The sequence below is a fragment of the Mucor mucedo genome, assembly GCF_025094135.1.
Source record: "Mucor mucedo strain NRRL 3635 chromosome Unknown EV154scaffold_204, whole genome shotgun sequence".
Taxonomy (NCBI): domain Eukaryota; kingdom Fungi; phylum Mucoromycota; class Mucoromycetes; order Mucorales; family Mucoraceae; genus Mucor; species Mucor mucedo.
In genome coordinates, this window is record NW_026252488.1 from 27851 (window position 1) to 52192 (window position 24342).

Consider the following 24342-nt stretch of genomic DNA (forward strand, 5'->3'; position numbering starts at 1 on the left):
AGATGTTAAATTGCAAGCCTATACTTTACTTTTTTACGCCTGCATTTGTAAGTAACTTTGGTGTCTTGAAACAGTAACAGCATATAGATGATTGTAAGCAGACGTAAATATTAACTTTCAAAAAATGATAATTTATATGGAATAGAAAAAGAAAGTGTAAAGGAGATTATTGTCTCTCAATTGTAACAACAACAATAAAACAAGAACTAGTTGATGAAGGTGAAGCGGTCGACGAAACTTGCCTAGTTAGAAAGCTCGTGATATTCTCTTGTATGATTTTTGTATACACATTGAGCTTAAACAGAGCAAATCGAGTTTAAAACGGCATTTGCGGTCTGCCAAAACTACACTGATCAATAAAATCATCCTGCGCGTATGTAAAATAATCTATGAACCAACAGAATGCCTCATCAACAACGACCAGACGACCTGTTTTTTTTGCAAGGCTTTCGATAAATAAACTATAAAATATATCAAGAGATTAGTAAAGAATACTAAATACCATGTATTTGCTTCAACGGTTAATCGTGAGGACATACCTCCTCTACAAAACCTTCCTGGATGCACAGACATGTGTAAGATTTGTGAGATATGGTAGAAGGCGATGTAAGGATTTTTAAATAAACGTATAAAAGACCTGCAAGCGTATATTTTTAGAGATTCCTCTGACTCTCTTAGAATCAGACGGTTTTCGTGATTATTCTAGGTTTCTATAATTGAATTGGGAGTCTTTTGTCGCGGTATCTAAAATATGGTGTAGGGCCAATAATCTCAATAACAATCGCGCGGGATCATCCTCATGCAGATATAATTGTGCAAAATCAATTTGAAGTCAAGGGAGAAATTTGTATTAAGTGACGTTATGGATTCGATTATATGCATGTAAGAGAGAAGATTACGGTTATTTAGATGGTCAACATGTTATTATAAACAAAGAAGAATATTTATTCGCATTTACGTATGATCGTTGTATATTTTTATACCATTAAGGGTAGGTCAGCCCAATAATACAAAAAAAAACTGTGTGCCCGGGTAAAGATAAAAGTACATGCGCTGTGCCAGATGCGAGAATATAACTTTAGTCATTGGATCTACTAAAAAAAAAGCTGTCACGGAACTTCATGTGAATATCACTTCATCGAACATCTTATTTTTCTTATTCCCCTTTATACCCCCTTTTTTTTAATACAAGATGGTTCTTACTCATTCAGGCGTTGACCACTTCAACCGTTACTTAAACACCACTGTAGGTCGTGAGAAGCTTTGTCGTCTTGTACAATACTTTGCTCGTTTCTACGCCTTCTATTTATTTCGTAGTGGTGCACCCAAGGACACCATTCAACGCTGGGTCGACTTGAAGACTCATCTTGGTAACGGTCGTAAATTCTTTCGTCTTTTAAAGCCTGTTGAATTTGCTCAGACTGGCGTCAAGAGCTTGACTATTAAAGACGAGGTCTTACGTTATACCGCTGTTGCCAAACAAATCGGTATGGCATTCTATTATCTTTCTGAGGTCTTTGTTTTAGTAAGTAATATCGTATAATTGGTGTTTTAACTAGGTTTATTAATCATCTTTTAAACATAGGCAAATTCTATCAATTTTTACAAGTCCCCTAATATCAAGAAGATCACCGAGCTTGGTCAAAGATGTTGGTTTGCTGCTATCACCGCGTCTCTGGTTTCAGGTTTGTACAAGTTCAAGCAAATCAAGGTTCGCGAGCACATGCTTGAGAAAACTCGCAAAGCCATTGTCAACACTGAGGAAAAATCAGAGGCTCAATTTGCCGAATTAAAGGCTCAAGAAAAGCAATTAGCAAAGTAAGTTTAGCATTTAGGAGGGATAAATCAAATGAAATGGAAATTAAGCAACAATTTTAATTTTATCTTAGGGATAAATATAATACCAGATATGCTTTCATCCAAGATGCTGTCGACATCATTATTCCTTCCACTGGTTTAGGTTACTTAAAGGCTGATGAGGGAATTGTCGGCTTAGCTGGGTAATAATTCATAACTATCTTCACGATAATTACTTTTTTATTCTAACTATTTCTTCTTTTAGTATTACTACATCTGCATTAGCAATGATCACTCAATGGAACAAGTTAGCATAGAGTATCATTTTTGATCTTTTGAATAAACCATATATTATATCACCCCATGTATTTACTGAGAGTTGTGTATTTTTGTGCTATTTTGAAGGAAGCCCGAAAACTAATTTAAATATGGGTACGATTTTATTACATTGATTAATGGTATAAGGTAACAAACAGATTATTTAGTTTAATCAAGCTTGTATTCTTTCTTTTCGCCGATCTTGAGAGATTTTCTTTCGGGACTCTTACGGGTTTGAAGGACTTGCTGCATTTCGGCGCCTAGTTCTTTGGCTCTGGCAGCAGGACTCATACTGTGTTGCCAGTGCTTCTTGGTGGCGTTAGATTCAATGAAAGCATTCTTGTCGGCAACAGGCATATCTTGACTACTTGCAGTACGAGGACTCATATTGTCGCTTGAAGAACCGTATTCGGAAGGAGTAGAAGATACAGCAGAAACAACATCCCTACCTCTCAAATGTTCGGGGTGCTTGTTTAAAATGCTAGTGTTGTTGTTGTTACCAGGAAAAGGATGGCTTGTGGGTGTCATATCGGCGGAATGACGTCCAGAAGTATGATGATCCATTGGAGATACACCGGAAGAACGGTGTCCAGGCAAATGATGCTCGGGTGGAGACATACCAGAAGAATGATTCCCGGGCATGTGATGTTCCATTGGGGACATATTTGAGGTTTGACTACCAGAGAAATTACGGTCTGTTGGAGACATGTTGGGGGAGTGGTTACCAGGTAAACTACGATCCATAGAATGATGCATGTTGTTTCCAGAAATAGGTTGGCTTGTAGATGCCATGTTTTGGGAGTAATCATTGTTGCCCAATACAGGGTGGCTCATGGGTCTTGTCTTTGGAGAAGAATCGTTGCTTCCAGCTTGGTAAAGATCGTGTGCGGGGTAAGTTCTCGTTGTGCTATTGCCAATGAACTGACCCGATGCAGAGGGAACACTGTTACTTAAATGATGCTTGTGACCTGGAGTTTGGAGATCGCTCATACCAGGGACAAAGGGAGGATCGGTTTGTTGATGGGTGGCACGGTTGATGTCTTCAACAGTAGCACCAGCTAAGTTTCTATCATCACCTAGTTGGTTATGTGATTGATCGCGATGGACTATTCCTGCAACTTTATCATGAATAGGATTGTGATGGCCGGAACCTTGACTATGTAAGTGGCTGTGACGACCAGATCCTTGATCGTACAAGTTGTTGTCTTGACCCAGGGTGGCAGATGGGTTATGCATGCTGTTTTGTGGGTAGTTGTTCATTTCAGTACGTTGAGGTGCTATGCCACCGTTTTGAGCGTTGAAGTTGTCTTGGCTGTATTGGTCATGGATGGGGGTATTATTCATTCCAATGTGTTGACTGTTCATATCACCATATTGATTATTAGCGTGATCAGAGTGACTTCCTAAGCCAAGGTGACGGTTATGATCAAAACTTCCATGACTGTCAGTCAAAGAGTGGCCATTTAATTCATGGTGAGGGACGTGGCTATCAACGCCTTGGTCTTGGCCCATGTTGTGCATAATGTTGGGGTTCATGTGTTGGTTGTCCATTTTATATTTGTGTGTGTTTGTGTTTATGTATGTGTATATTCAAAAGAAGATGAGAATAAACAGGGAGTTTTCAGTTAGTATTTATACATGAAATATTTTTCTATCGTCATTCTGACATTCAAAAGTCAATTCAGGCCTTCCCAATTTAAAAATTAGCTTTTTTAATGCATTCATGCCATGACGTAGTAGCGGCAAAAACCTGACGACATGATTGCCCGCAATGTGTATTTAACGTTACACACGTGAAAGAAAACTAGGCTTTTTCTTGGAAAGAGGCAAACCTAGATTCAAAAATATCAATCTTGTCAGTTCGTGATACCCTTTCAACCCTAACTAAGTTGGATCTTCATCACAGATGATCTTTTGTTTCGTTTCTTTAAGCTAAAAAAAAAAAAAAGCTAGATCGAACGATAGACTGGTATTATCAACTTAACAAGGGCTTTTTTTCATTTCGCTCTTTTGCCGTACCTGATTCGGTCTTTTTTTAACGCTAAATCGAGTTAATGTCTTTTTTGATGTTTATTCACCGGATATGTCATCGAGTGACATTTTTACAAAACATCCCCGTTCTACAAGCGCTTTTCTTAGGAACAGTCAAAGTGCACGTAGTCTGAACGTAAGATCTGTGATTTGGCTGTTCTAAAGACCTGGAAACAAGACTATGCAATCAAAAATAATGCAGTAATTACAAATAAACTTATATTGAACGATTAATACTTATTTGACAATTCTGTCATCACCCTTTCACCTTTGAGCTCGTTTGACCTTAATCTTACGCAGAAATATCCAAAGAGAATTGAAAGTAAACTATAACTCACACATACTGCACCGCAAAATTTTGGGGCAATCGCGGTGAATACGACTCATATCGCATTTTGGCGAAAACATCGTTTAACTCCAAAAAAACAGATAGCTACAAATATTGATTTTGCTATTCTTAGAGGTTAGAAATAAATATTAAAATGATATATTTTAAAAAAATGGTGCTTTACGATAATTATTGATGATTTTATTTAAGAGAAACAAAGATGATGGTTTGGTTTATAATCTGGGATGGATATTTTGTGTCACGTTAAATACATTTTCTTGACATATCCGCCTCAAACGCCTCACCAGTCAATGTGACATATATGTTATATGGATGATCAGTGGCATTGGCCGGAACAACCGAACATATAATTTTGTCAGCATCCAAACCCACAAACCTCTATTACTCATTCTCGGCACAGATGTGCTCTTCCCCTGCCCCCGCGCTAAGTAAACCTGTTAGTAGACTTCTCGCATCCGTCAAGTTAAGTCCAATATTTGTCTATACAACTAAGTATACCTGCTTTTCTTTATATCACCATTAGATAGAAATTTAAGTGACTTATTATATATGATTGTACTATATTTCAACATAGTATTCTATAGATATAATGCATACAAAACACTCACTAGGCTAAGGTAAGTAAAGAGGCAACGGTGACCTATGTAAGTTATCCACTAATATTTTTATTTTAGGTAATAATGAAGCTTTCATGTTTGTATAATACCCTTCTTTGGAAAAATTTATAAAGTTTATCTGTAATTTCATCCCCATAATCCTTTTGCCATTGTTATTTTATAAATATACAGCTTTATTCTTCGCTATTTTTACGCCATATAAAAAATAAAATAAAAACGATTATTCAAAATACAAAAATATAACTGTTCAAAATACAAAAATATAATTGTTCAAAATACAAAAATATAATTGTTCATAATACAAGGGTATAGAATGTGATATAACAGGGACGTTATGAGAATACCGCTAAACTGCGGTTAATAATAGTATCGCATTCGTGATAAATACGGTCAAAAACTGTAGAAATCGATCGCATTCGCGAAGATCACTGTCTAAAGATGTTGCTTATACTTCTACAATATTGGGTGGTTGATCCAAAGACAAATGCATAGCCTCATATACGACGTCATGTCTGAAACTGTGATCCCATTCTGCGTCGTCTATTCTATAATAATCTCCATGGGAAATCCATTGAAGTTTCTGTAATTATGTTCTTCACGCCAGGATGTTTCAGAACGAATTTACTTATCCGATCAGAACCAGGGCGTTCACGGAAGGGTATTTTGTATGTCATTAGTTAAGTCTCCTATTTATATGGAGCAATATTAACTTTTCAACCAAATATAATACATGACATTAAACTTACCTTGAAAAGTCATGAAAACGTAACGTAACAGAGGAAATGTCTAGACCTCCATATTTTTTTTTCAAACGTATTTATTTATACCACTTCCTACCAAAATTAGCAATCCGGTCTGATTACAGCTATTAACAGTGCAATATCTGCTGTTTAGAACGTGCCCATTCAGTGAGCTCCTAAAACCCAAGAAAACAATCATCCTCTAGCAAAGACTAGCCGTAGCTGTAATATCGCAAGAATTGCAATTTATCTTTTATATTTTTTTTTTTTTTTAAAAAAAAGAACTAATAATTTAGTGTTTCTTGAAAAACCAAAAATTATTATATACTAACCTTCTAACTTTCATTTTTTAAAAAAAAGGAAGTATGTTAAAGGTAAAGCAAAATGAAAAAAAGTGTGTGAAGAAGATTTTTTTTAAGCTGATAAACAAGAGCTTATGTCAAAATGATTTTATCGTACATTTAATCATCCAAATCAGAACTCGGTAGTTGTCTATCCGCGTTTCAGTACTATCTTGTAATGATAGTGAAGCATATTTTATGGAAAACAAAAATCGATCATTCTAGGAGGTTCAGACGATATGGCATGTCAATAGACGTAAAGACTTATGTGAAGACCATCACGTGATCCAAAAGATAGTCGGATGACAATACCATGATGGGCCAGATTCTTAGTATAAAATAGACTTTATTTAAACAGATGAGTTTCATCAGCTGGTTCTTATTTCTAATTTCTCAGTTCTGTAGCTACCTTTTATCATAGTTTGTTAACCTGCGGGCTTATTAAAGTTTTTTTTTTTTTTTTTTTTTTTTTTTTTTTAAAAAAATAATCTAGAAATTATAAACATAAACTTACAAAATTAAAAAGAATATATTTAATTTCGGATTAATAAATCCATCGCATGCTTAAACATCTTTAAGAACTCAAATTTATAAGTTGGCTGGATACTGATTATGTTGCCTACGTACCTGGACTAAAAGCTGATTGTTTGTCCCACAGGAACTTACCTATAAGCACATGATACTTTAAAAAGAGAGCCTGTATACATTTTTTCTTTAAAAATGTATACAGTGTTTTTTTACGTTGACTGCCAGGGCGCCGAATTCAGCATGTATTTTCTGATAGCTAATATTATCTTTTTTAAAAAAAAAGTTTCGCTGTAACATTATTCAGATCACATTAACCCCCAACACACATACACACAGACATATGGTATTAAGCATCAATATTTCAAATTTGATAAAAATTTTGTAATAGGTCTGATAATGCAATTACATACATAATCAGTAATATCAGAGCACATATCATATAATTGCGTCGGCAAATCTCAAGGAGAATAAACATAATGAAAGGTCATTTCTAAAATTCTTTCCGTTTTACATAAAAAGTGCAAGTGATAATCGATGGATAAAAAAAAATTTACAGCATTTGGAAATAAATTTGTGGTACGCTAGAATTCACAAAATCTTGACAGTAGCAAACGGAATACAGCCTGATTGGATGCTAACCTATAAAAAATTTTTTTTCAACAATTTTTTAGAAAAACAAAACTCTGTAATTGTACATGGAACGTGTATCCATTGGGAAATAATTATGCTTCCAAGTCCAAATTACAAGTGAACGCACGTTCGCTCAAGGCGGGAAATGATTCTGTAACCCGCCGAGTAATAAAATGGGAGTATGTGTCGGGACTATTGGAGGATTTGATGTTACACGTAGATTGCTCAATTTGTCTAAAGTGACATCATGATGGGGTCAATAATAGGATCTCCCCAAATCAATCATTGATAAGGCAATAACAGGAAATTGCCACTGGAAATATATTATAATACGGGTCATTTGTTATCACAACTGAATAAATCAGAAAAAATACATAAGAGGGGGTGCTGTATCTATGGTGTAACTGTGCGTGACATAATAATAACAAAAAAGAAAGCAAAGTTCATTAAGTTACTCGCCCAATCGAGTCGCAGTTTTTCTTATCTTGATGAAATCAAACTGCCATGTACTTTTCAACAAAAGGATGACGGGACCCTTTCTTATATAAAGCATGAAAACAGCAATGGTATCTAATAAATAAAGGTACTAACAAGTCAAGATTCAATCTTGATTTCCAGTTGTGTGCCTTTTTTGCAGCAATTATTTCATTTGTATGAATAAATAATAATAAAAAAAAAAAATATGGCAATGATGACATAATGCTGTCACATGGACAAGGATCTATTTTCTGGCTTTGTTTTATATTTTTCTACTTGTCTTGAAAATAATTGTGTGGTCTTATTGACTGCACACACATAACAAAAAAAGAACAGTACAGTTTATAGTTAACAATGGAAGATCAATTTCATATTTAACAAACATTGACGAGTCCGCAAACAAAGCTGAGGCCAGAATTTTCCGAGAATTGCAACAGAGTGATGAGTTCCTAAAATGGCTTCATGCGATTATTTCTAAGCCCGCGATTTTTATTTTTATTATATAATTACACTTTTTTTTTCCATAAATCTTCTTTTTCCTTCTTCATTATTATATTTTATAAAAAAACAAGGCCAAAATGTCACCATTAACTGCAGAAAAGGTTGCCGACTACTTACCATTGGCAGGAAGAATGCCTCAAATTTCAGGCCGTATTATTAACGTGACCCATCAAATCCCTTATCATATTTCAAGATCATCCAATAGTGTGTCTACAGTGGTGAGTGATGATCCCGCTAAATCCTCGCCTCGCCCTCCCACCGAAACCGAGGAAGATGAAGATGAGGATGTGAACGCTGCTCCAATCTCTAAAGTGACTCGTCATCATCACCGTCGTGGTACCTTGCGTGCCCAATTTCGTGCTGCTGAGTGGATGATTGTACAAAATAGAGGTCACGGTGCTCTCAATGCCGGTTTGCAAAGCTTAAATGATGAATATCAAACTTTACACATTGGATGGACTGGACCTATCAAGGACGAATCCAACAAGGTGGTGGTACCAAGCGAAGATTTATCTGAGGAAGATAAGACCAAATTATCAGGCCTTTTGATGGAAACTGGTCATATTATACCCATCTTTTTGGATAGTAAATCCCGTGGCCATTACGAAGGTTATTGTAAAGAAGGTAAATAGTGATACTGCGAAAAAACGCGTCTTTTTATTCTGCTGTTTTGGTTCAAGCACGGGAAAGCAAAAAAATACTAAACAGGTTTCATGTAGTACTTTGGCCATTATTCCATTATCTGGTCTGGACAAATGATAATGACGGAAGATCTGAAAAGCAATACTGGGAAGATTATGTTGCTGTGAATCGTCAATTTGCCGAAGTAATTGCCGCACAATATCGTCCTGGAGATGTCAGTAAGTAGTAGTGATCAGTGAAAGTTTGTTTTTGAGTAGTACTAAGAATCCTTTGTTTTTTTTTAGTCTTTATCAATGATTATCATTTATTATTGGTACCCGAGATGCTGAGAGAATTAATCCCAGATGCTCCTATCGGACTCTTCATCCACGCTACTTTCCCTAGTTCTGAGATTTTCCGCTGTTTGTCAAGTAAGTACATTACTGAATAATTACGTACGAGATTAAAAAAAGGCTAATATTTTTGATAGACCGCAAGGAAATCCTTCGTGGTTTGTTGGGAGCCAATTTAGTGGGTTTCCAGGTAAAAAAAAAAAAAAAAAAAAAAAAAAAAAAAGAAACTCAACAAATCACAGAGACTAAAATTTTTTTATCAGACATATTCTTACGCAAGACATTTCATCGGTGCCTGTACCCGTGTCCTTGGTTGTGAATCCACACAAACCGGTGTCAACGTCAATGGACACATCGTTTCTGTTGGCACATTCCCTATTGGTATTGATGCCAGCCGTGTTGATCGATTCCGTCAAGAGCCTACTGTTGGACCCAAGATGAATGCTATCCGTGCCATGTATGCCGGTAAGAAGATTATTATTGGTCGTGATAAGTTGGATTCTACCAAGGGTGTTCTCCAAAAATTGCATGCCTTTGAAAAGTTCTTGCACGATTATCCTGAATGGCGCAAGGAAGTGGTCTTGGTTCAAGTTACAACCCCTACTTATGGCGATAACTCCAAGCTAGAAACCAAGGTGTCTGAGCTGGTTAGCCATATCAACGGTCTTTACGGTTCTCTTGAATTTACTCCTGTCCATCATTACTATCAAGATATTGATCGTGACGAATACTATGCTCTTTTGTCTGTCGCTGATGTTGGTTTAATTACAAGCTTAAGAGATGGTATGAACACAACTTCTCTGGAGTACATTATTTGTCAAAAGGAAGCCCATGGTCCTCTCATTTTATCTGAATTTACTGGTACTGCTGGTTCATTAGGTGCTGCTATGATTGTCAACCCTTTCGATTATGCTGGTGTTGCCAAGGCTTTGAACGAAGCCTTATTAATGACTGCTGAAGAAAAGGCTACCCGCCAAACACAACTTTTTGACTACGTGAAAGAACATTCCGCTGCTTATTGGGCTAATTCATTTGTCAAGCAACTTGTTGAAAGCACCAAAAACTTTTCTCTCCAATCCCAGTCTACCCCTGCTTTGAACCCTGACCAACTTATTGAAAGTTATAAGAATGCCAAGGAGCGTCTTATGTTCTTTGATTACGATGGTACTTTGGCACCTATTGTTTCTGTTCCTACAGATGCTAAACCCTCCGCTGACATGATCAATTATCTTCAAGAACTTTGTAATGACCCTCGTAATAATGTTTGGGTTGTTTCTGGTCGTGATCAAGCCTGTTTAGAAGAATGGTTAGGTGATATCAAGAACCTTGGTTTAAGTGCTGAGCATGGCTGTTTCATCAAGGCGTCCAACTCCACACAATGGACAAATGTATTGGAAGATGTTGATATGTCATGGAAGAAGGATGTGATTGAGATCTTTGACTACTACACTGAACGTACTGAAGGTAGTTTTGTTGAACATAAGAAGTCTTCGATTACATGGCATTATCGTATGGCCGATGAAGAGTACGGTTTATTCCAAGCCAAGGAGTGTCAAAACCATTTAGAGAGTTCCGTTGTTTCCAAGATGCCAGTTGAGATTTTGGTGGGTAAGAAGAATCTGGAGGTTCGACCTATGATGATTAACAAGGGAGAAATTGTTAAGCGTATCATGATCCAACACCCCAATTCCGATTTTATTGTTTGCGCTGGTGATGACAAGACGGATGAAGATATGTTCCGTACACTTTCTGCTGCATACTTTACTCGTTACCAAGACCAACTGAACACAGGTAATATTGAAAAGACTTGGGCAGATATCAAATCTTCTCTTTACTCCATCACGGTCGGACCTACCATGAAAAAGAGTATGGCTAACTGGCAAGTCGAATATCCTTCCAATGTAATTGATCTTTTGGCCAAGATGGCACATGCTGACAAACAATAGAGGAAGCCCTGGAGGTTTTTTTATCGAAGAAATATAATATATACACATTTTACACAATCATCTTTTTCTCTCTCTCTTCAAACCCATTTTTTATTTACATAATAAACTTTTCTTTATTGTTTATTGATCCTCTTCAATATCATCGAATTTATGTCCATTGGTGGTAGGTGGTTCAAACACAGATTCCAAATGAGCCAGAGCGGCTTGTTGCATTTCATTTAGTTCCATTTCATCGCTGGGATCGGCATAATATTCCTCTTCGCCATATGCTTCTTGTTCTGCCATAAATTCTTCATCAGGGTGAAGAGCTGCGCATTCTGACATGGCCATATAGATACCTTCCACTATAAGTAAGATAAAATAGAACCCCCTCTTTTTTATTAGCAAATATTACGTGTCATGCCAATGTTCTGACTTACATGCACCACCATCTTTGGGGATCAAGCGAAGCTCTGTGACAGTTTCCTCTAATTCTTGCTCATCCTCTGGTAATTGTTGGTTGGGGAAGAATAAACCGGCATCTAACTGACAGTAAATGTTGGGTTGGCCGTCTTGTCTTGAAATGGCGTGAATGATAATGTCGGGATACTGAACAGCGATGCCTGACTTGGCAGATTCTGAATAAAAATAAAATTGACTACGTTAGAAAAGAAAAGAAAAAATAGTCAGTTAATGGGCATACATAAAAGAAATTAAAACTTACTCTTCACACACAGACAAATCACCAAAGATGGGTCCTTCATGACCAGCCAAAGGAGGAGAAATTAAGAGAGCAGTGTCTTTTTGAACATGGCGAGGCTTTAAAGAAGACACGTTAGGTGCTTCATGGAGAAGTGTAACAGTCATTAAATCTAAAAGGATGAGGAAAAGATCTAAAGGGTGAAAAAGTTTTCGGTTGTGTGTGCTTGGGCTTCTAAATTGGCGGAACACTACACACACTACATTAAAGCATTTAGGATGGACATCGCTCAGGGACGCTTCTCTCTTAAATCAGTAATAAAGTGCATAATCACTGTAAGCTCTCTTATTTATCCAGTTAAATATACTCTATATTTATTATTTACAAGTGCTTTTTTTTGTGATTTAATAGTTATAATATATAATTGGACAAAAAGGAAAAAAAAAGTGTGTAGTGAATTGAATGAGGATGTGGGGGAAAGGGTTGGAATACAAAAACGTTTTTAAGAAAAAGATATAATAAAGGGATTTAGAACTTGTTGGCGCCCTTCTTTCCCTTCATCTTTCTTTCCTTAAGCTTTCTAGCATGTCTGTTACTACGAGGACCACTTGTGGAGATCTTCTTGCTGGTTTGCTCTTCTTCAGTCATGGCATCAGCATCGGTGGTGGTAGTGGTAGTAGTAGCAACTTCCTCCTTATCGTCCATAAAGTCACCAACACTGGGCTTCTTGGCAGCCTCAGCTTGTGCTTCTGCTAAACGTGCAAGACGGGCATCTTCAACAGGCTTGAAAATAGTCTCTCTCTTAATAGCTGATTACATTATTAGAACCAGATCTGCTATTATTCCTTGCACATTATCTTAATTACCTCTGGTTCTCTTCTTTGCTTGAGATCTTAAACTTTTAGCCATTTTGTATAGATTGATTAGATGTTAATAAAGGATTCTAAAAAAAATCCTGTAATATTTTTTTATCAGCTACAAAAAAAAACAGGCAACAGCAGCCACAAAGCAGTCCTTTAAGTGTACCACATTTTCAAATTCCGTCGCTATCTTTCTTAAAATGGTTATTTTGAAGCCCTTACTCTCCCTGGAGCGTAATACTGTCAAAAGTTGAGGTGCTTCTTGTTGGCAACTTAGTGGTATAAGCAAGGCTAGATAAAGTTACTTCGGAATATTTTTTGAATAAATGATGCTTTTGTATGTTACATTTTCATATTTTTCCCTAACTTTTAAAGAGCTGTAGCATAATAAATCAATTTCATTGGTTAAGCGACAGGGATTATAACTTTTTTTTTCCTGTCCAATAACGATTGGGCATTTATAATGAAAAACCAAACTGGCTTAGTTTTTGACAAGGTTCCTTTTTTTGTCTTTTGGCAAGTAACAAATTGATGGCAAATCAGGGCCTGGGTTGCTCTCCACATTTGGACCGAGAATTCTTCTTAACACGTTTGCTGCCTAGGATCTGCTGGCATTATCGGCGTACGCAGAATAAATTGAATAAATTGAATAATAAAATCATATGAATCAATATTCTTCTTAAACTTTTTGCATGTCTCTTGTTAAGGAGATTTTTAATGTTAGACAACACCAGTCTAGAAGAATACATTTTTTTTTCAGATACAGCAAAGGCATATTTGAATGCTTCATCAGAACGAAGTTGGTAAAGTAGTTAAATTATTCAGGCAAGCACTGGCTTTCAAAGACAGTCCGGATAATAAGTTTTCCTTGCATTGTGGTAACTTGCGACAGAGACAGTCTGAAGAGAGCCGATATTTTGAGAGTGTAAAGACCAATACAGTCGGAATGGTGATATCTGGGATATCATGCTTGAAGGAGAGAAGAGATACAAGTCATAATTTGTTTTTTTTTGGGGGGGAGAAGCAATATCTTTTAGATTTGGGTCACTCGTAACACACTGATGTTTGTTGTATTGCCTTTGCATCACGAAGAAAACTGATCAGATCGGTTAGCATGTATAAACACAAACAATGCACCCACCTGGTATTACTTTACTAAGGTGTACTTCTCATGGTAGTATTATGCATCACACATCAGATAAATCTCATAACAATTTATAATGACGCTTCGTATGCGCAAACGGGGATATAGTTAGTTTTGGGCAAGTAAGCTGATAAACAAAGTGTGATATTTTATGTAAAAGGAGAGTAAATAGACTATGCAATTATTAGTGTGCATATGAGTGAGTCACACGAGAAAGTAACGATAAATTGATTGGAGATGGGATGGGAATAGGATTAATGTAGGGTATGGTGGTATATGGTGCAATGTAACTATTCTGATGCATGTTCCTCTAACTGTTCTGACAAGAGAATCTTGTTTACAAATCCATTTCTAGACAGACAATTAGCTTTCTTTTTTTTTTTAAAAAAAACAGCTCTTTCCTTCCGCCTACCTATTTTTAAAGTTAAAAATGGCTTCCTTGAAGCCTTCAGTGTTTCGGATAGGCTGTACTATATCACTTGCTTGGCTACTATCAGAAAGTTATTAGAATTCACGAGGTTCGGGCGCGGAGATGTGTTTACTTACATTGCAGAAACACCTTCGATGGTCAAGTTTAAGAGGCTTGCGTCTTCCTCGAATTGATCACTGAGTTGGCTTTGTTCTAGTACACAATCTGTAATTTGGAAATGAGGACTGTAACTGTCGACACTGACTAATTGAGAAGCAGTCGAATCGAGGTCGATCAAAATTAATTCGTCTTTGGGTACATCGGGGAAAGGATCGCCTTCAAAGACGTAATGGATAATGGGGTGTTTGTAAGTTTTATGTATTTGGTCATGAATAACTACAAATTGAGGTATGTCTAACTGCTGAGAGGAGCTCATTTTTATAAGTGATTAAAAGAAGTGGTAAATCCGACTGAATTATTACGTCGTTTTAGTCATTCACGAAACTAACTAAATTTGTAGACTCTGATTGGTATAAAGAGTATTTGAATAGCGCTAATCTTATGTATTTATATGGGGAGGGGCATGTGAGAAAAAAATAAAATAAGAAACCTATTTCTTTACTCAACCTTTTTTTCTAATTAGCACTACTAAAACATGTTTCGTTATCAACGCAGCTTATTCTCTTTGACAACAAAAAAATCTTCATTGGTTCGGTTCAATTCATCTTCGGTTGGGAATAAAGTGCAATTAAACAATTCTACGACGACGACGACGACGACGACAACAGCAACGGCTACTGCGGCAACTGTCGATAAAGAAGTTATAGCAACAAAGCCAACCGACTCGGAAAACAAAAAGATTGCCTTTGTGCCAGTTATTAATATCCCAGAAACAGAGTTTGCACATAATGCATTCTTTTCGCTTTACAGGCCTTTATTGGGGCTCTCTGACGAAAATGAGACACCCTTTTTCGCACAAAAGACACTGCAGTCACAAGAGGAAAAAGATCAAGAGAAACGTGAGTATATAGTAAGATGGGTAGAGTAAGTGATTAATTTATTATTTTGTGTAGTGGATGTGATGTTGGCAATGTATATGGGTAATTGCAGTCCATTTTTAGAACCCTCGCAACTCCCCCCTCAAACACAAGGAGACGAATGGAAAGACGGGTTTTCAGAAGCATATGACGATGCCAGTAAAGAAACAAGGGAATTCACAGTAACCGAAGAATTTCAAGATTATCAAGATATCTTTGGTCAAGAAGATACAGCAATAAATACGGCTGTTAATACCACAACTAGCCCATTGCCGATGTTTCATATGCCGGAAAGCACGGACGTATTAGATTATTTATCATCAATTGAATCCAACATGAAGCAAGAAAATGCTAAATTAGACGCACAAGATGATTTGAAAGCTTTAAGGTTAAGAAAGGTCAAGATTCTTCAGGCTGTAAGTCATCATAGTAAAAAACCTAGATTTTATGCTACACACAATAGAAATATTCATCAGAGACTTCGACGTTATCAACAAAAATGGAATCTCAAGTAAACAAGAACCCCTCCCATCTTTCATATAAATAAAAAGCACGGAGAGTTAATTTAAAGCATGAATTCGTCGTTTTACCTCACATGATTTTTATTCTCATGAATTTAACAGAAAAAAAAAAAACTCACCTTTTTTTTTTCTTTCTTTATTATTCTACTCTTTTTTTTTTATAAAAATATCAAGATGCCATTGGCTTCGTATAAAACATTTGATCAGGGTTCAACTCTACAGTTTGAAAGTGAACAACACATGTTTGACAATCATTTGTCAGTGCACTTACCTTTAGTGTCTGCTCATCATCATGTATCCCTTAAAAGCAGTTTACAACAAGATAATCCCAAAGAATTAGATAGTATATCCAAGATTCCCTTAAACATTGGTGGACTGGATAATATTTTATTTGTCTCGACCTTAACGCGTGTTCAATCGTCAACAAAGAAACCGATGACCTCCTCTTCTGAAATGAAACGACAGTCATCACAACAGTACATGTCATCAGGCCCTATTTACTATAGCAACAGACGGTTGTCACAACCTGAAACACATCATCAACATGATTATTACAATAGCAGCAGTAGTTGTAGTAGTAGCAGTAGTAACAGTGAGAGAAAAATGTCAATTCAATCTGATGTCGCCGTATCAGCGGAACTGATCCGACGTTTTAGTTCTGGAAGCACAACAAGCACTGTAGTCACAAGTATTTCATCTACCGCTTCTTTGCCTCCACTTGTCGACGCACAGACTACTTGTGAAAAAATGAAATTAACAAATCAACTGGCGATTCCTCTTGATGAACAGGAACCAATTTCAAGTAACATTCCAAATCAACAACAACAACAACAGTTGGGTCATGACCCTGGTCATGCTTGTGACACAATGCACAGCCCCTATACGTTACAGCATAACAACAAAGCGAAAGGGGAAACTGTTGAAGCACATTATAACCCCACTGCAGCACCTGTTTGGGCTGATCCTATAAAAGTACAGGAAAACCCAACAAGATTTGAAGAAGCAACATCTTATTTACGTGAAAATCAAATCTCTTTCTCTTCTTCTTTGCCTCTTTTGAAGCCATGTACCTTTTACTTTAGTGACACCAACATTAAACAACATTGTTATATCTCTGCTGTCAATGCTGTCTTTCAATGTGATACTGTCTGGCAATTTTCTTCTCGTTGGCGTCTATACAAACAAACTTACTCTAAGAAGCCATCTCAGTTATTACCAAATCAAAATTTGTTTTGTTTTATTAACGGCGTTGAGCCCATGTGGGAAGACAAGGTGAACGAAAAAGGCGGCAGGTTAACAATAACAATTCAAAACAATGGTAAACATTTGGATGATGTGTCTGAATGGATTATTTGCGCTTTGGTTGGTGGAGGCATCTATGATTATGGCGTGGTCGGAATTGTCGTGTCAAAAAGAAACAGAGGTGATCGTATAGAATTATGGTTGGATGAATCAAATACTACAAATCAATCTATATCCCAGTTCAAGTATGTTATAAAACATAACTTACTAATTACGTCAAGTCTATTAATACTGAATTTTATATTAGAGAATACCTTTGTACTATATTACCTATTACTTGCCACAATGAAATTAATGCAAGTAGATATAAAAAGCATTTTTAACAAAAATATACCTTATTGTGTAAATACCAGCATATTCATCTCAGTTAAAAATAAATTTCTTTCTTCGTGTGTATATATAAAGAAAACCCTCCTTTTCATCTCCCTAAACAAAAAAAAAACATACAAAATAAAATTATTCATCCTTCTTTCATTATTGTCCCTTCATACTTTTTCTTTTTAGCAATGTCCAAGACTAAAGTGTATGCTGCTAGTATCACTGAGAGCATTAAAAGTACAAATTCAACCTGCCCGCTACCCCAATCTTCCTGCCCTAAACCAGCAAATCAGTTATCACGCGATGTAGCCACTTTATATGAATTGTTTTCAACAGTGCCTACAACTAAACATTATAACGATCAAGGTGTGGTATGTTATTGTTGTGATAGAGAGATTATAAAGAGGAGCAATGATAGTCTTACAACCATCAATGATAATAGTGAAGATGATCGCAAACGAAAGCTCGAGGATATGACACCAAACAATAAAATAACATCTGCCTTGTATTATGGATCAAAGCAAGTCAGAAAATATATGAAGAAAGTCATGACGCGCGAATGTTGGTCTGATATTCTTAAAGAAGGATTTCCTTGTCCACATAAAGGATTGTGGTCTAAAGGATCTAATAGTAAGCGATCAAGTCATAATAGCAGTATTCACAGCTCCCATCACTTTTGTACATTGTGTGATACGGAAGGTCAAACGCAGCACACATTACGATTGACACTCACTCCTTCAACCTGTCGTGCTCAAGACAAAGAAATTTACGGGGAGTATAACGACCTGCAAACCAAGTCTAAGAAAGCCAAAAAAAGAAAGGAAAAGAAGGGGAAGCTAATTTACTTTTAAAAACTTACCACTACCAAATATAATATTATACCCTTGATTTCTTAAATGACATATTTTTAAATTTTACATTATGGAAATAATTTTTTTATTTGATTTATACATTGTTTTGAATATTTTTTTTTTATCTTGTTACATGGAAAGAGAGTGAGTATAGGGGGATATTATTTATTTCTTGGTATCATTCACTGTAAGAGATTCAACCTTGGCTTCTGTGGAAACAACAGGCTCAACCTTCTTGGCAGCAACAGCAGGCTCAACCTTCTTTTCAACGACAGGTTCAGCCTTCTTTACAGCAACAGGTTCCACCTTCTTCTCAACGACAGGCTCCACCTTCTTTTCAACAACAGGTTCTACCTTCTTCTCAACGACAGGCTCCACCTTCTTTTCAACAACAGGCTCTACTTTTTTGGCAGCAACAACGGGTTCCACCTTCTTCTCCACGACAGGCTCCACCTTCTTCTCAACGACAGGTTCCACCTTCTTTTCAGCGACAGCAGGTTTGGGGATAGCAGCAACAGGCTCAGCCTTCTTTTCAGCAACGATAGGCTTGGGAGTAGCAGCAACGGGTTCGACCTTCTTTTCAATGGCAGCAGCAGGCTTGGGGGTAGTAGCAACAGGCTCGACCTTCTTGGCAACGGCTGCAGGGGCATCAACATGTTCGACCTTCTTTTCAGCAGCAACAGGTTCCTCCTTCTTAGCAGGAGCTTCCTTTTTAACCTCAACAACCTTTGTATCCTTCTTAACATTATCAACCTTTGCTTCCTTCTTAACATCATCAACCTTTGCTTCCTTCTTAACATCATCAACCTTTGCTTCCTTCTTCACCTCAGTAACCTTTGGCTCTTCCTTTACTTCACGGGTAGCAGGCTTTGTGTCTGCTTTTTTAGCTTGGGCAAGCTTTGTATCCTCTTGTTTTAATTCGTCAACAGGGAGACTCTTTTGTTCAGAAAGAGCAATCTTCAAGTAGATGGCACGGCCTTCCAAAATAACGTCCTTGACAGACTCCAAAGCCTTAACTTGATCATCTTCGTTGACAAACTCAACAAAACCATAACCCTTGGATCTACCATTCTTCATACGAGCAACGTGGGCGGAGACCAACTTGTATGCGCTAAAGATTTCGTTCAAGTCCTCATCAGTAGTAGCATAAGGCAAGTTAGCAACGAAAAGGGTGGTCTTTGAAGGTTCAGTGATACGAGCAGCCTTCTCGGTTTTCTTGTTTTGACGTTTCTTGTTCTTCTTGTTACGCTTACGACGTGCAGCTGTAGTTTCACCATCACTTTCAGAAGTAGTAGAAGGGGTAATAACTTCTCTGGTCTTCTTGCTCTTTTTAACGGGCACTTCCTTCTTCACCTCAACAGTAGCATCATCGCTATCGTTCTAAAAATAAATATTAAGACCCCACCCATTATTATTATTTTTTGGTGGTGGTACTACTTACATTGGACTTGCTCTTTGCGGCACGCTTTGATTTACGTGTTTTACGCACTTCACCTTCAGCCTTTGGACGAGCTACTTCAACGTTGATCTCACGACCATCCAATGATTGCTTGTTTAAATCTTGAGAAGCCTTTTGGGCCTCTTTTTCAGTTTCAAATTTAATGAAACCATAACCAAGGGACCGTGTTCCTCTGGTGATAATTGTGGTCTCTAAACTATAGGCACCTGTTAATAAAGCGAAGTTGGAATATGTAGCTTGTTTACTTACACTTTACCGGAACCTTCTGCAAAGGCAGTCAAGGTGTCCTTTGAAGTCTTAAAAGACAAGTTGCCTACAAAGACCTGCAGGTAATAAGAAAAAGAGATGATGAGTATTTTCCAAATGAGTTTCTAAAGTTCCTGCTTACCTTATGTTCTAAAGGCTTTTCAGTAAGGACGGTAGCAGTAATAGCAGTGGACATGTTTATATATATATTTTATCTAAAAAATAGAGAAAAAAGGGGAAAAACAAAAGACATGAAAAAATAGCACGGGTTATATACAAATATAACCGCAGCTTTTTTTTTTATGCTTTTGCATTTTGGACCAATAGTATCAAATGTCAAATAGTTAAAAATTGCCACATGACGTGTTTACAAAAAAGTTGTGACATGATATTTTATTGTAAAAAAATAAAAAGAACGTGGTTTTGAACTTCAGCTTCCATGTTGCATGGCCTGAACACGTTTCTTTTGTAATAGTTCCTCTGTGCACACATTCTTTCCACGTAATTTTCTCGAATGACTGCAATCCCATGCTTTGATGCATTTTGGGTAGCCGTATTGCCTTCTTTTTAAAGTCCAGACAAATATTTCTTTTCGGACCAATAGAAATTCATTTTCTCAATGATGACACACGTTATTGATGAACGGCACACCTTTTTTTTTACAAGATGCTCGATTTAAGGGGGTGGTCTATGTTTATTTATTTATTTTTTTGTTTTAATAAGGGTTTATGAAAACTTTGTTTTTTTGATACCTGTCACGTCATTTCTTTCAATCTAAAATTGTTTCCCTTTATACCTTTTTTACCCATCAAATCACGATTTGTACGTTTCTGCATTTCAAATATCGGTTCCGAAATATTCATTGAAAGTAGATGCCCTGTTCCCCAGATATACAGAAGCTGGGCATTCTTTCATAAACCTTAGTTTTAAAGAGCGGCATAATAAAATTGGCCCAAACAGCTAATTGATTGGTAAGCACATCCTTGTCCATGTTGCTTACCCGCCACACACGTTAATTTTCCTAGTACATAGTAAGCCGTTGGTTTTACTATACACTCGCGTAGAGTAATCCGAGTTTTTTTAACCAGATGAAATTTGTCGGGAGATAATATTTTATTATTACCATTTCCAAAATAGTAAATTTAGAGATGAATAGTCGGTATGTTCGTTCCGTTCTTGGCAATCTTGCTACTGTTCTTGCTTTTTACAACAATAGGCTCATCTCTCTTGGGCATTTGGATCATATTGGAAGATGAATAACTGACGCAAAGATGACCAACATGTTTATTACTGGCGGAATTAAGTGATTGAAGCGAGCATATGGCAAAGATAACAAAAACTTCCACCAAGGGAGGACTGCTTCCGTCTGGGTAGGATGACGAAAGAACACCTTAAGTAGCTTTGGAGGAAACTGCATTATTTCCTCTACAATGAGTAATGAACGTTCCCGAAATTGGGACGACGGTTAGTAAATGCTTTTAAAAAGGCTGGATAGGAAAGATTGCTTGTAATTGTTCCTGTGACCATACACACAATGGAGCCTGACAGGGATAGTTATCATTTGTTGTGATTAAGTTCTCCAAGATATGATGATATAAATATTTCTTGTTTCATTAACATCTCTTTGCCATAAGGTATCACAAGGGTGATTTCAGCACTTTAATACATGGATTAAAGGAGCAAAATCAATCTGAATGTTTACACTATTATCATTGAAGCAATTAATCCGAATAATAAACTTTCGTTGACGTTTACATTGGAAATGACTTTAAAATTCTTAGGTATGTACTGCAATATATGACAAATACCTTCTTTTGTTTCTTTGTTCTTCACCTTTACGTTTACCCCATTATAAGGGATTATCCCTTAATAAAATGATTACTTCTCTAAACTAATACTTATCGTCATTGTCCTTTTTTTTTGTGAAATAAACCTTCAACTGTCATCTTAGTAATGAAAAATTTGTCTATTTTTTTAAACGTCTTTCGCATGATCTAAGAAAACATGTTCAAAGGATACACTCATCTATTTTTTTGTCTCAGTACTGAATAATTGAGTTTATAACAACAGGCTTAGAATACATAACAACAATATTGTAAACATGTATAGCAAAACACTGTATTAATTTACTGTGGTATTTTTCGGCTGTTGGGTCCGTAAGCTCTATGCAACTTTATTATTATTTTTTGAAGTATATGCCGTAGCAAAAAACAAAAAACAGTTTGTTCGTCTACCATTTCTTCTTCAACTACTTGTAAAGTGATTAGTACATGTTTGAAATGAAACGAGCAATGTACTTACAACTTGTTGAACACAGGATTTGAAGGCCGCAAATTCTTTTTGACACATGTCTTTTTGAACATCCTTATAGCTTGAAGCAATACATTGACCATAGGCGGTTGCTTGAGCAGGACATGATGCGACACCTTTTGCCAAAACAGCGATTCCCTTTGATTGCTTCATTTGTGTTATATAAGAAAAAAAAAGCCTCCCCCAGGATTTGCCCGAGTGAATTACATTGTCAGACAAGGTGGACGAATCAGAATCCATTTTCAGATCTTAGCTTCTAGACATGATATAATGATGTTCATTGTCGATAGTCTCTTTAAGTCTCCTAGTAAAGAACAAACGAAAAAAAAAAATTAAACCTCCTAGTTGGCACATTGTCTGTCTCGATAAATAGTTGTTGCTGGCAGTTCGTTCCCTGTCCATATCTGCGAGATTATGATCCGCCCTCAGTTTTTAATGTCCAAGATTTCTTTCATGACGGCAAATAGCATATAAACTTTCAAAACCGTAAATATTGAGACATGCAGCACCGTCAAATATAATTTTATTAAGGATACCAAGAAATACCGAATAAAAAGCGGTCCGTAGCGTATATACGTATGGATAAAGCATATTAAGTGTCGAGTTTGAGTAATTGATATACACAGCATCGTCAAATTGGATTTAAACAAGATTACAATAAAATTATCTGAAGAGTTGCTAAAGAGATTAATATCAACGGCTATTGACTAACATATGATTTAGCAGGCTGGATGTATCGGCCTGAAGCACCGATACAAAACGGGTCGCTACAAGCAATGTATAGAAATGGCATATTATAAGTGTCGAGCTAATAATCCGAATACACAGTATCGTTTGCACTTAAATAAGGGTACATAGAGATTGCTATCTTGTCTAATAGCCTTAATCACGAGTCATGATATAAAGAGTGTTTTTTGTTGTCGCACAGAATTCAAAAGAACGTAACCTAAGTAACTACATTTTCAATGTGAGAATATCAAAAGAAAATGAATCTTTTCTCAAATTTAGATCAAATTCTAGTATGAATGATAAAATAAACGTTATCTTGGGGGAGAAGACGAAATATGCTATCAATTACAACGTCAAAAGATAAGATTAAGCGTGTCATGTAACTTGTGGTATGTCACAGCCGCGCAACAGAGTGATAAAAAGATATAACTGAATGAATAAATTTTCAAAATTGTACACTGCGTTATAATATCTAAAAAGAAACTTTCTGAATTTCCCTTTCTCTTAATATAAAAGTTTTTGCAGCTACGTTTTAATGAAGAGCTTTATGGTAACATAATGCTACTTAATAAAGCAAATGGAGATAACAAGACTAAATTTTTATATATCTACATATGTGACTAAAAAAATCGTTCGTCAAGATATGATCAATTGTTTATTTGATCGCCTTTAATTTAACAAATAGAGCTCCAGACTGTTCATCCAAACAGGGGCTTGTTTACGCCGCAATGCATTTGTTGATTATGTAGTTATTTATTCACCCTTTATTTAAAATTAAATGTTAAGAGCATAATTGCTACTTCAGCTGGTAGTCTTAAACATCTATAATGCATCCTTTAAACTGTTCAGGTAAGGGCAAGTCTGCCTTAATTTCAAATAGTTTGCAAGTAACAACAGAGAGCTCTATAAAAATATTATATTTTAGCATTTGTATATTCCCTCCAGTTTTGATATACTATTGATGACCCAAATTAAAAGATGGTTCTATGATTTTCTTCTAAAATATTTAATATATTTAAGCTTTCTTTATAAGCTGTAGCATGATATTTGAATCTGTAAAATTCGTGTTATGTCTAGGGTAATTCTCTCGTGACATTCAACTAGATACAAGTCTTCTTATATAAATGTATAAAAGATGGCTACGACTAGAATAAAAGATTTAAAAATTCATGTACTGATATCGGGGTAAGAATTAAGTTGTTTTAATCCATGCGCGTGCGATAGATAC

The 24342-nt window shown here is 36.3% G+C and overlaps 8 protein-coding genes across 8 annotated transcripts; 3 read left to right on the top strand and 5 right to left on the bottom strand.

The window, feature by feature from the left end:
- Positions 1-1174: 1174 nt before the first annotated feature.
- EV154DRAFT_607593 (peroxisomal biogenesis factor 11) lies at positions 1175-2161 on the top strand. Its single transcript, XM_051607621.1, has 4 exons — positions 1175-1525; positions 1586-1818; positions 1890-2000; positions 2063-2161. The coding sequence occupies exons 1-4, from the start codon at positions 1193-1195 to the stop codon at positions 2112-2114; spliced, it is 729 nt and encodes a 242-aa protein (XP_051451114.1). The 5' UTR covers positions 1175-1192; the 3' UTR covers positions 2115-2161.
- Positions 2162-2283: 122 nt separating this feature from the next.
- Positions 2284-2547, bottom strand: EV154DRAFT_392216 (uncharacterized protein; the record flags this gene model as incomplete). The annotated part of the gene is made up of 1 exon (XM_051595128.1): positions 2284-2547. A coding segment is annotated over one exon (264 nt), but the record flags the coding sequence as incomplete, so codon positions are not given.
- A 5835-nt stretch (positions 2548-8382) lies between these two features.
- Positions 8383-11334, top strand: EV154DRAFT_607594 (glycosyltransferase family 20-domain-containing protein). The gene is made up of 5 exons (XM_051607622.1): positions 8383-8953; positions 9049-9189; positions 9256-9381; positions 9441-9493; positions 9567-11334. Exons 1-5 carry the CDS (start codon positions 8407-8409, stop codon positions 11247-11249), a joined length of 2550 nt encoding a protein of 849 aa, XP_051451116.1. The 5' UTR covers positions 8383-8406; the 3' UTR covers positions 11250-11334.
- EV154DRAFT_530033 (regulator of volume decrease after cellular swelling-domain-containing protein) lies at positions 11335-12208 on the bottom strand. Its single transcript, XM_051603721.1, has 3 exons — positions 11953-12208; positions 11669-11886; positions 11335-11593 (listed from the first exon to the last, which is right to left on the bottom strand). Exons 1-3 carry the CDS (start codon positions 12093-12095, stop codon positions 11370-11372), a joined length of 585 nt encoding a protein of 194 aa, XP_051451117.1. The 5' UTR covers positions 12096-12208; the 3' UTR covers positions 11335-11369.
- Positions 12209-12276: 68 nt separating this feature from the next.
- On the bottom strand, positions 12277-12916 carry EV154DRAFT_530035 (uncharacterized protein). The gene is made up of 2 exons (XM_051603722.1): positions 12795-12916; positions 12277-12737 (listed from the first exon to the last, which is right to left on the bottom strand). Exons 1-2 carry the CDS (start codon positions 12835-12837, stop codon positions 12457-12459), a joined length of 324 nt encoding a protein of 107 aa, XP_051451118.1. The 5' UTR covers positions 12838-12916; the 3' UTR covers positions 12277-12456.
- Positions 12917-14996: 2080 nt separating this feature from the next.
- On the top strand, positions 14997-17705 carry EV154DRAFT_431694 (uncharacterized protein; the record flags this gene model as incomplete). Its single annotated transcript, XM_051596630.1, has 5 exons — positions 14997-15360; positions 15415-15776; positions 16122-16476; positions 16534-16638; positions 16810-17705. The coding sequence occupies 5 exons, from the start codon at positions 14997-14999 to the stop codon at positions 17703-17705; spliced, it is 2082 nt and encodes a 693-aa protein (XP_051451119.1).
- Positions 17706-18535: 830 nt separating this feature from the next.
- EV154DRAFT_570880 (uncharacterized protein) lies at positions 18536-20271 on the bottom strand (the record flags this gene model as incomplete). The annotated part of the gene is made up of 4 exons (XM_051606225.1): positions 18536-19750; positions 19812-20025; positions 20079-20152; positions 20218-20271. 4 exons carry the CDS (start codon positions 20269-20271, stop codon positions 18536-18538), a joined length of 1557 nt encoding a protein of 518 aa, XP_051451120.1.
- A 2034-nt stretch (positions 20272-22305) lies between these two features.
- On the bottom strand, positions 22306-22538 carry EV154DRAFT_570881 (uncharacterized protein; the record flags this gene model as incomplete). Its single annotated transcript, XM_051606226.1, has 2 exons — positions 22306-22323; positions 22377-22538. 2 exons carry the CDS (start codon positions 22536-22538, stop codon positions 22306-22308), a joined length of 180 nt encoding a protein of 59 aa, XP_051451121.1.
- Positions 22539-24342: the final 1804 nt, after the last annotated feature.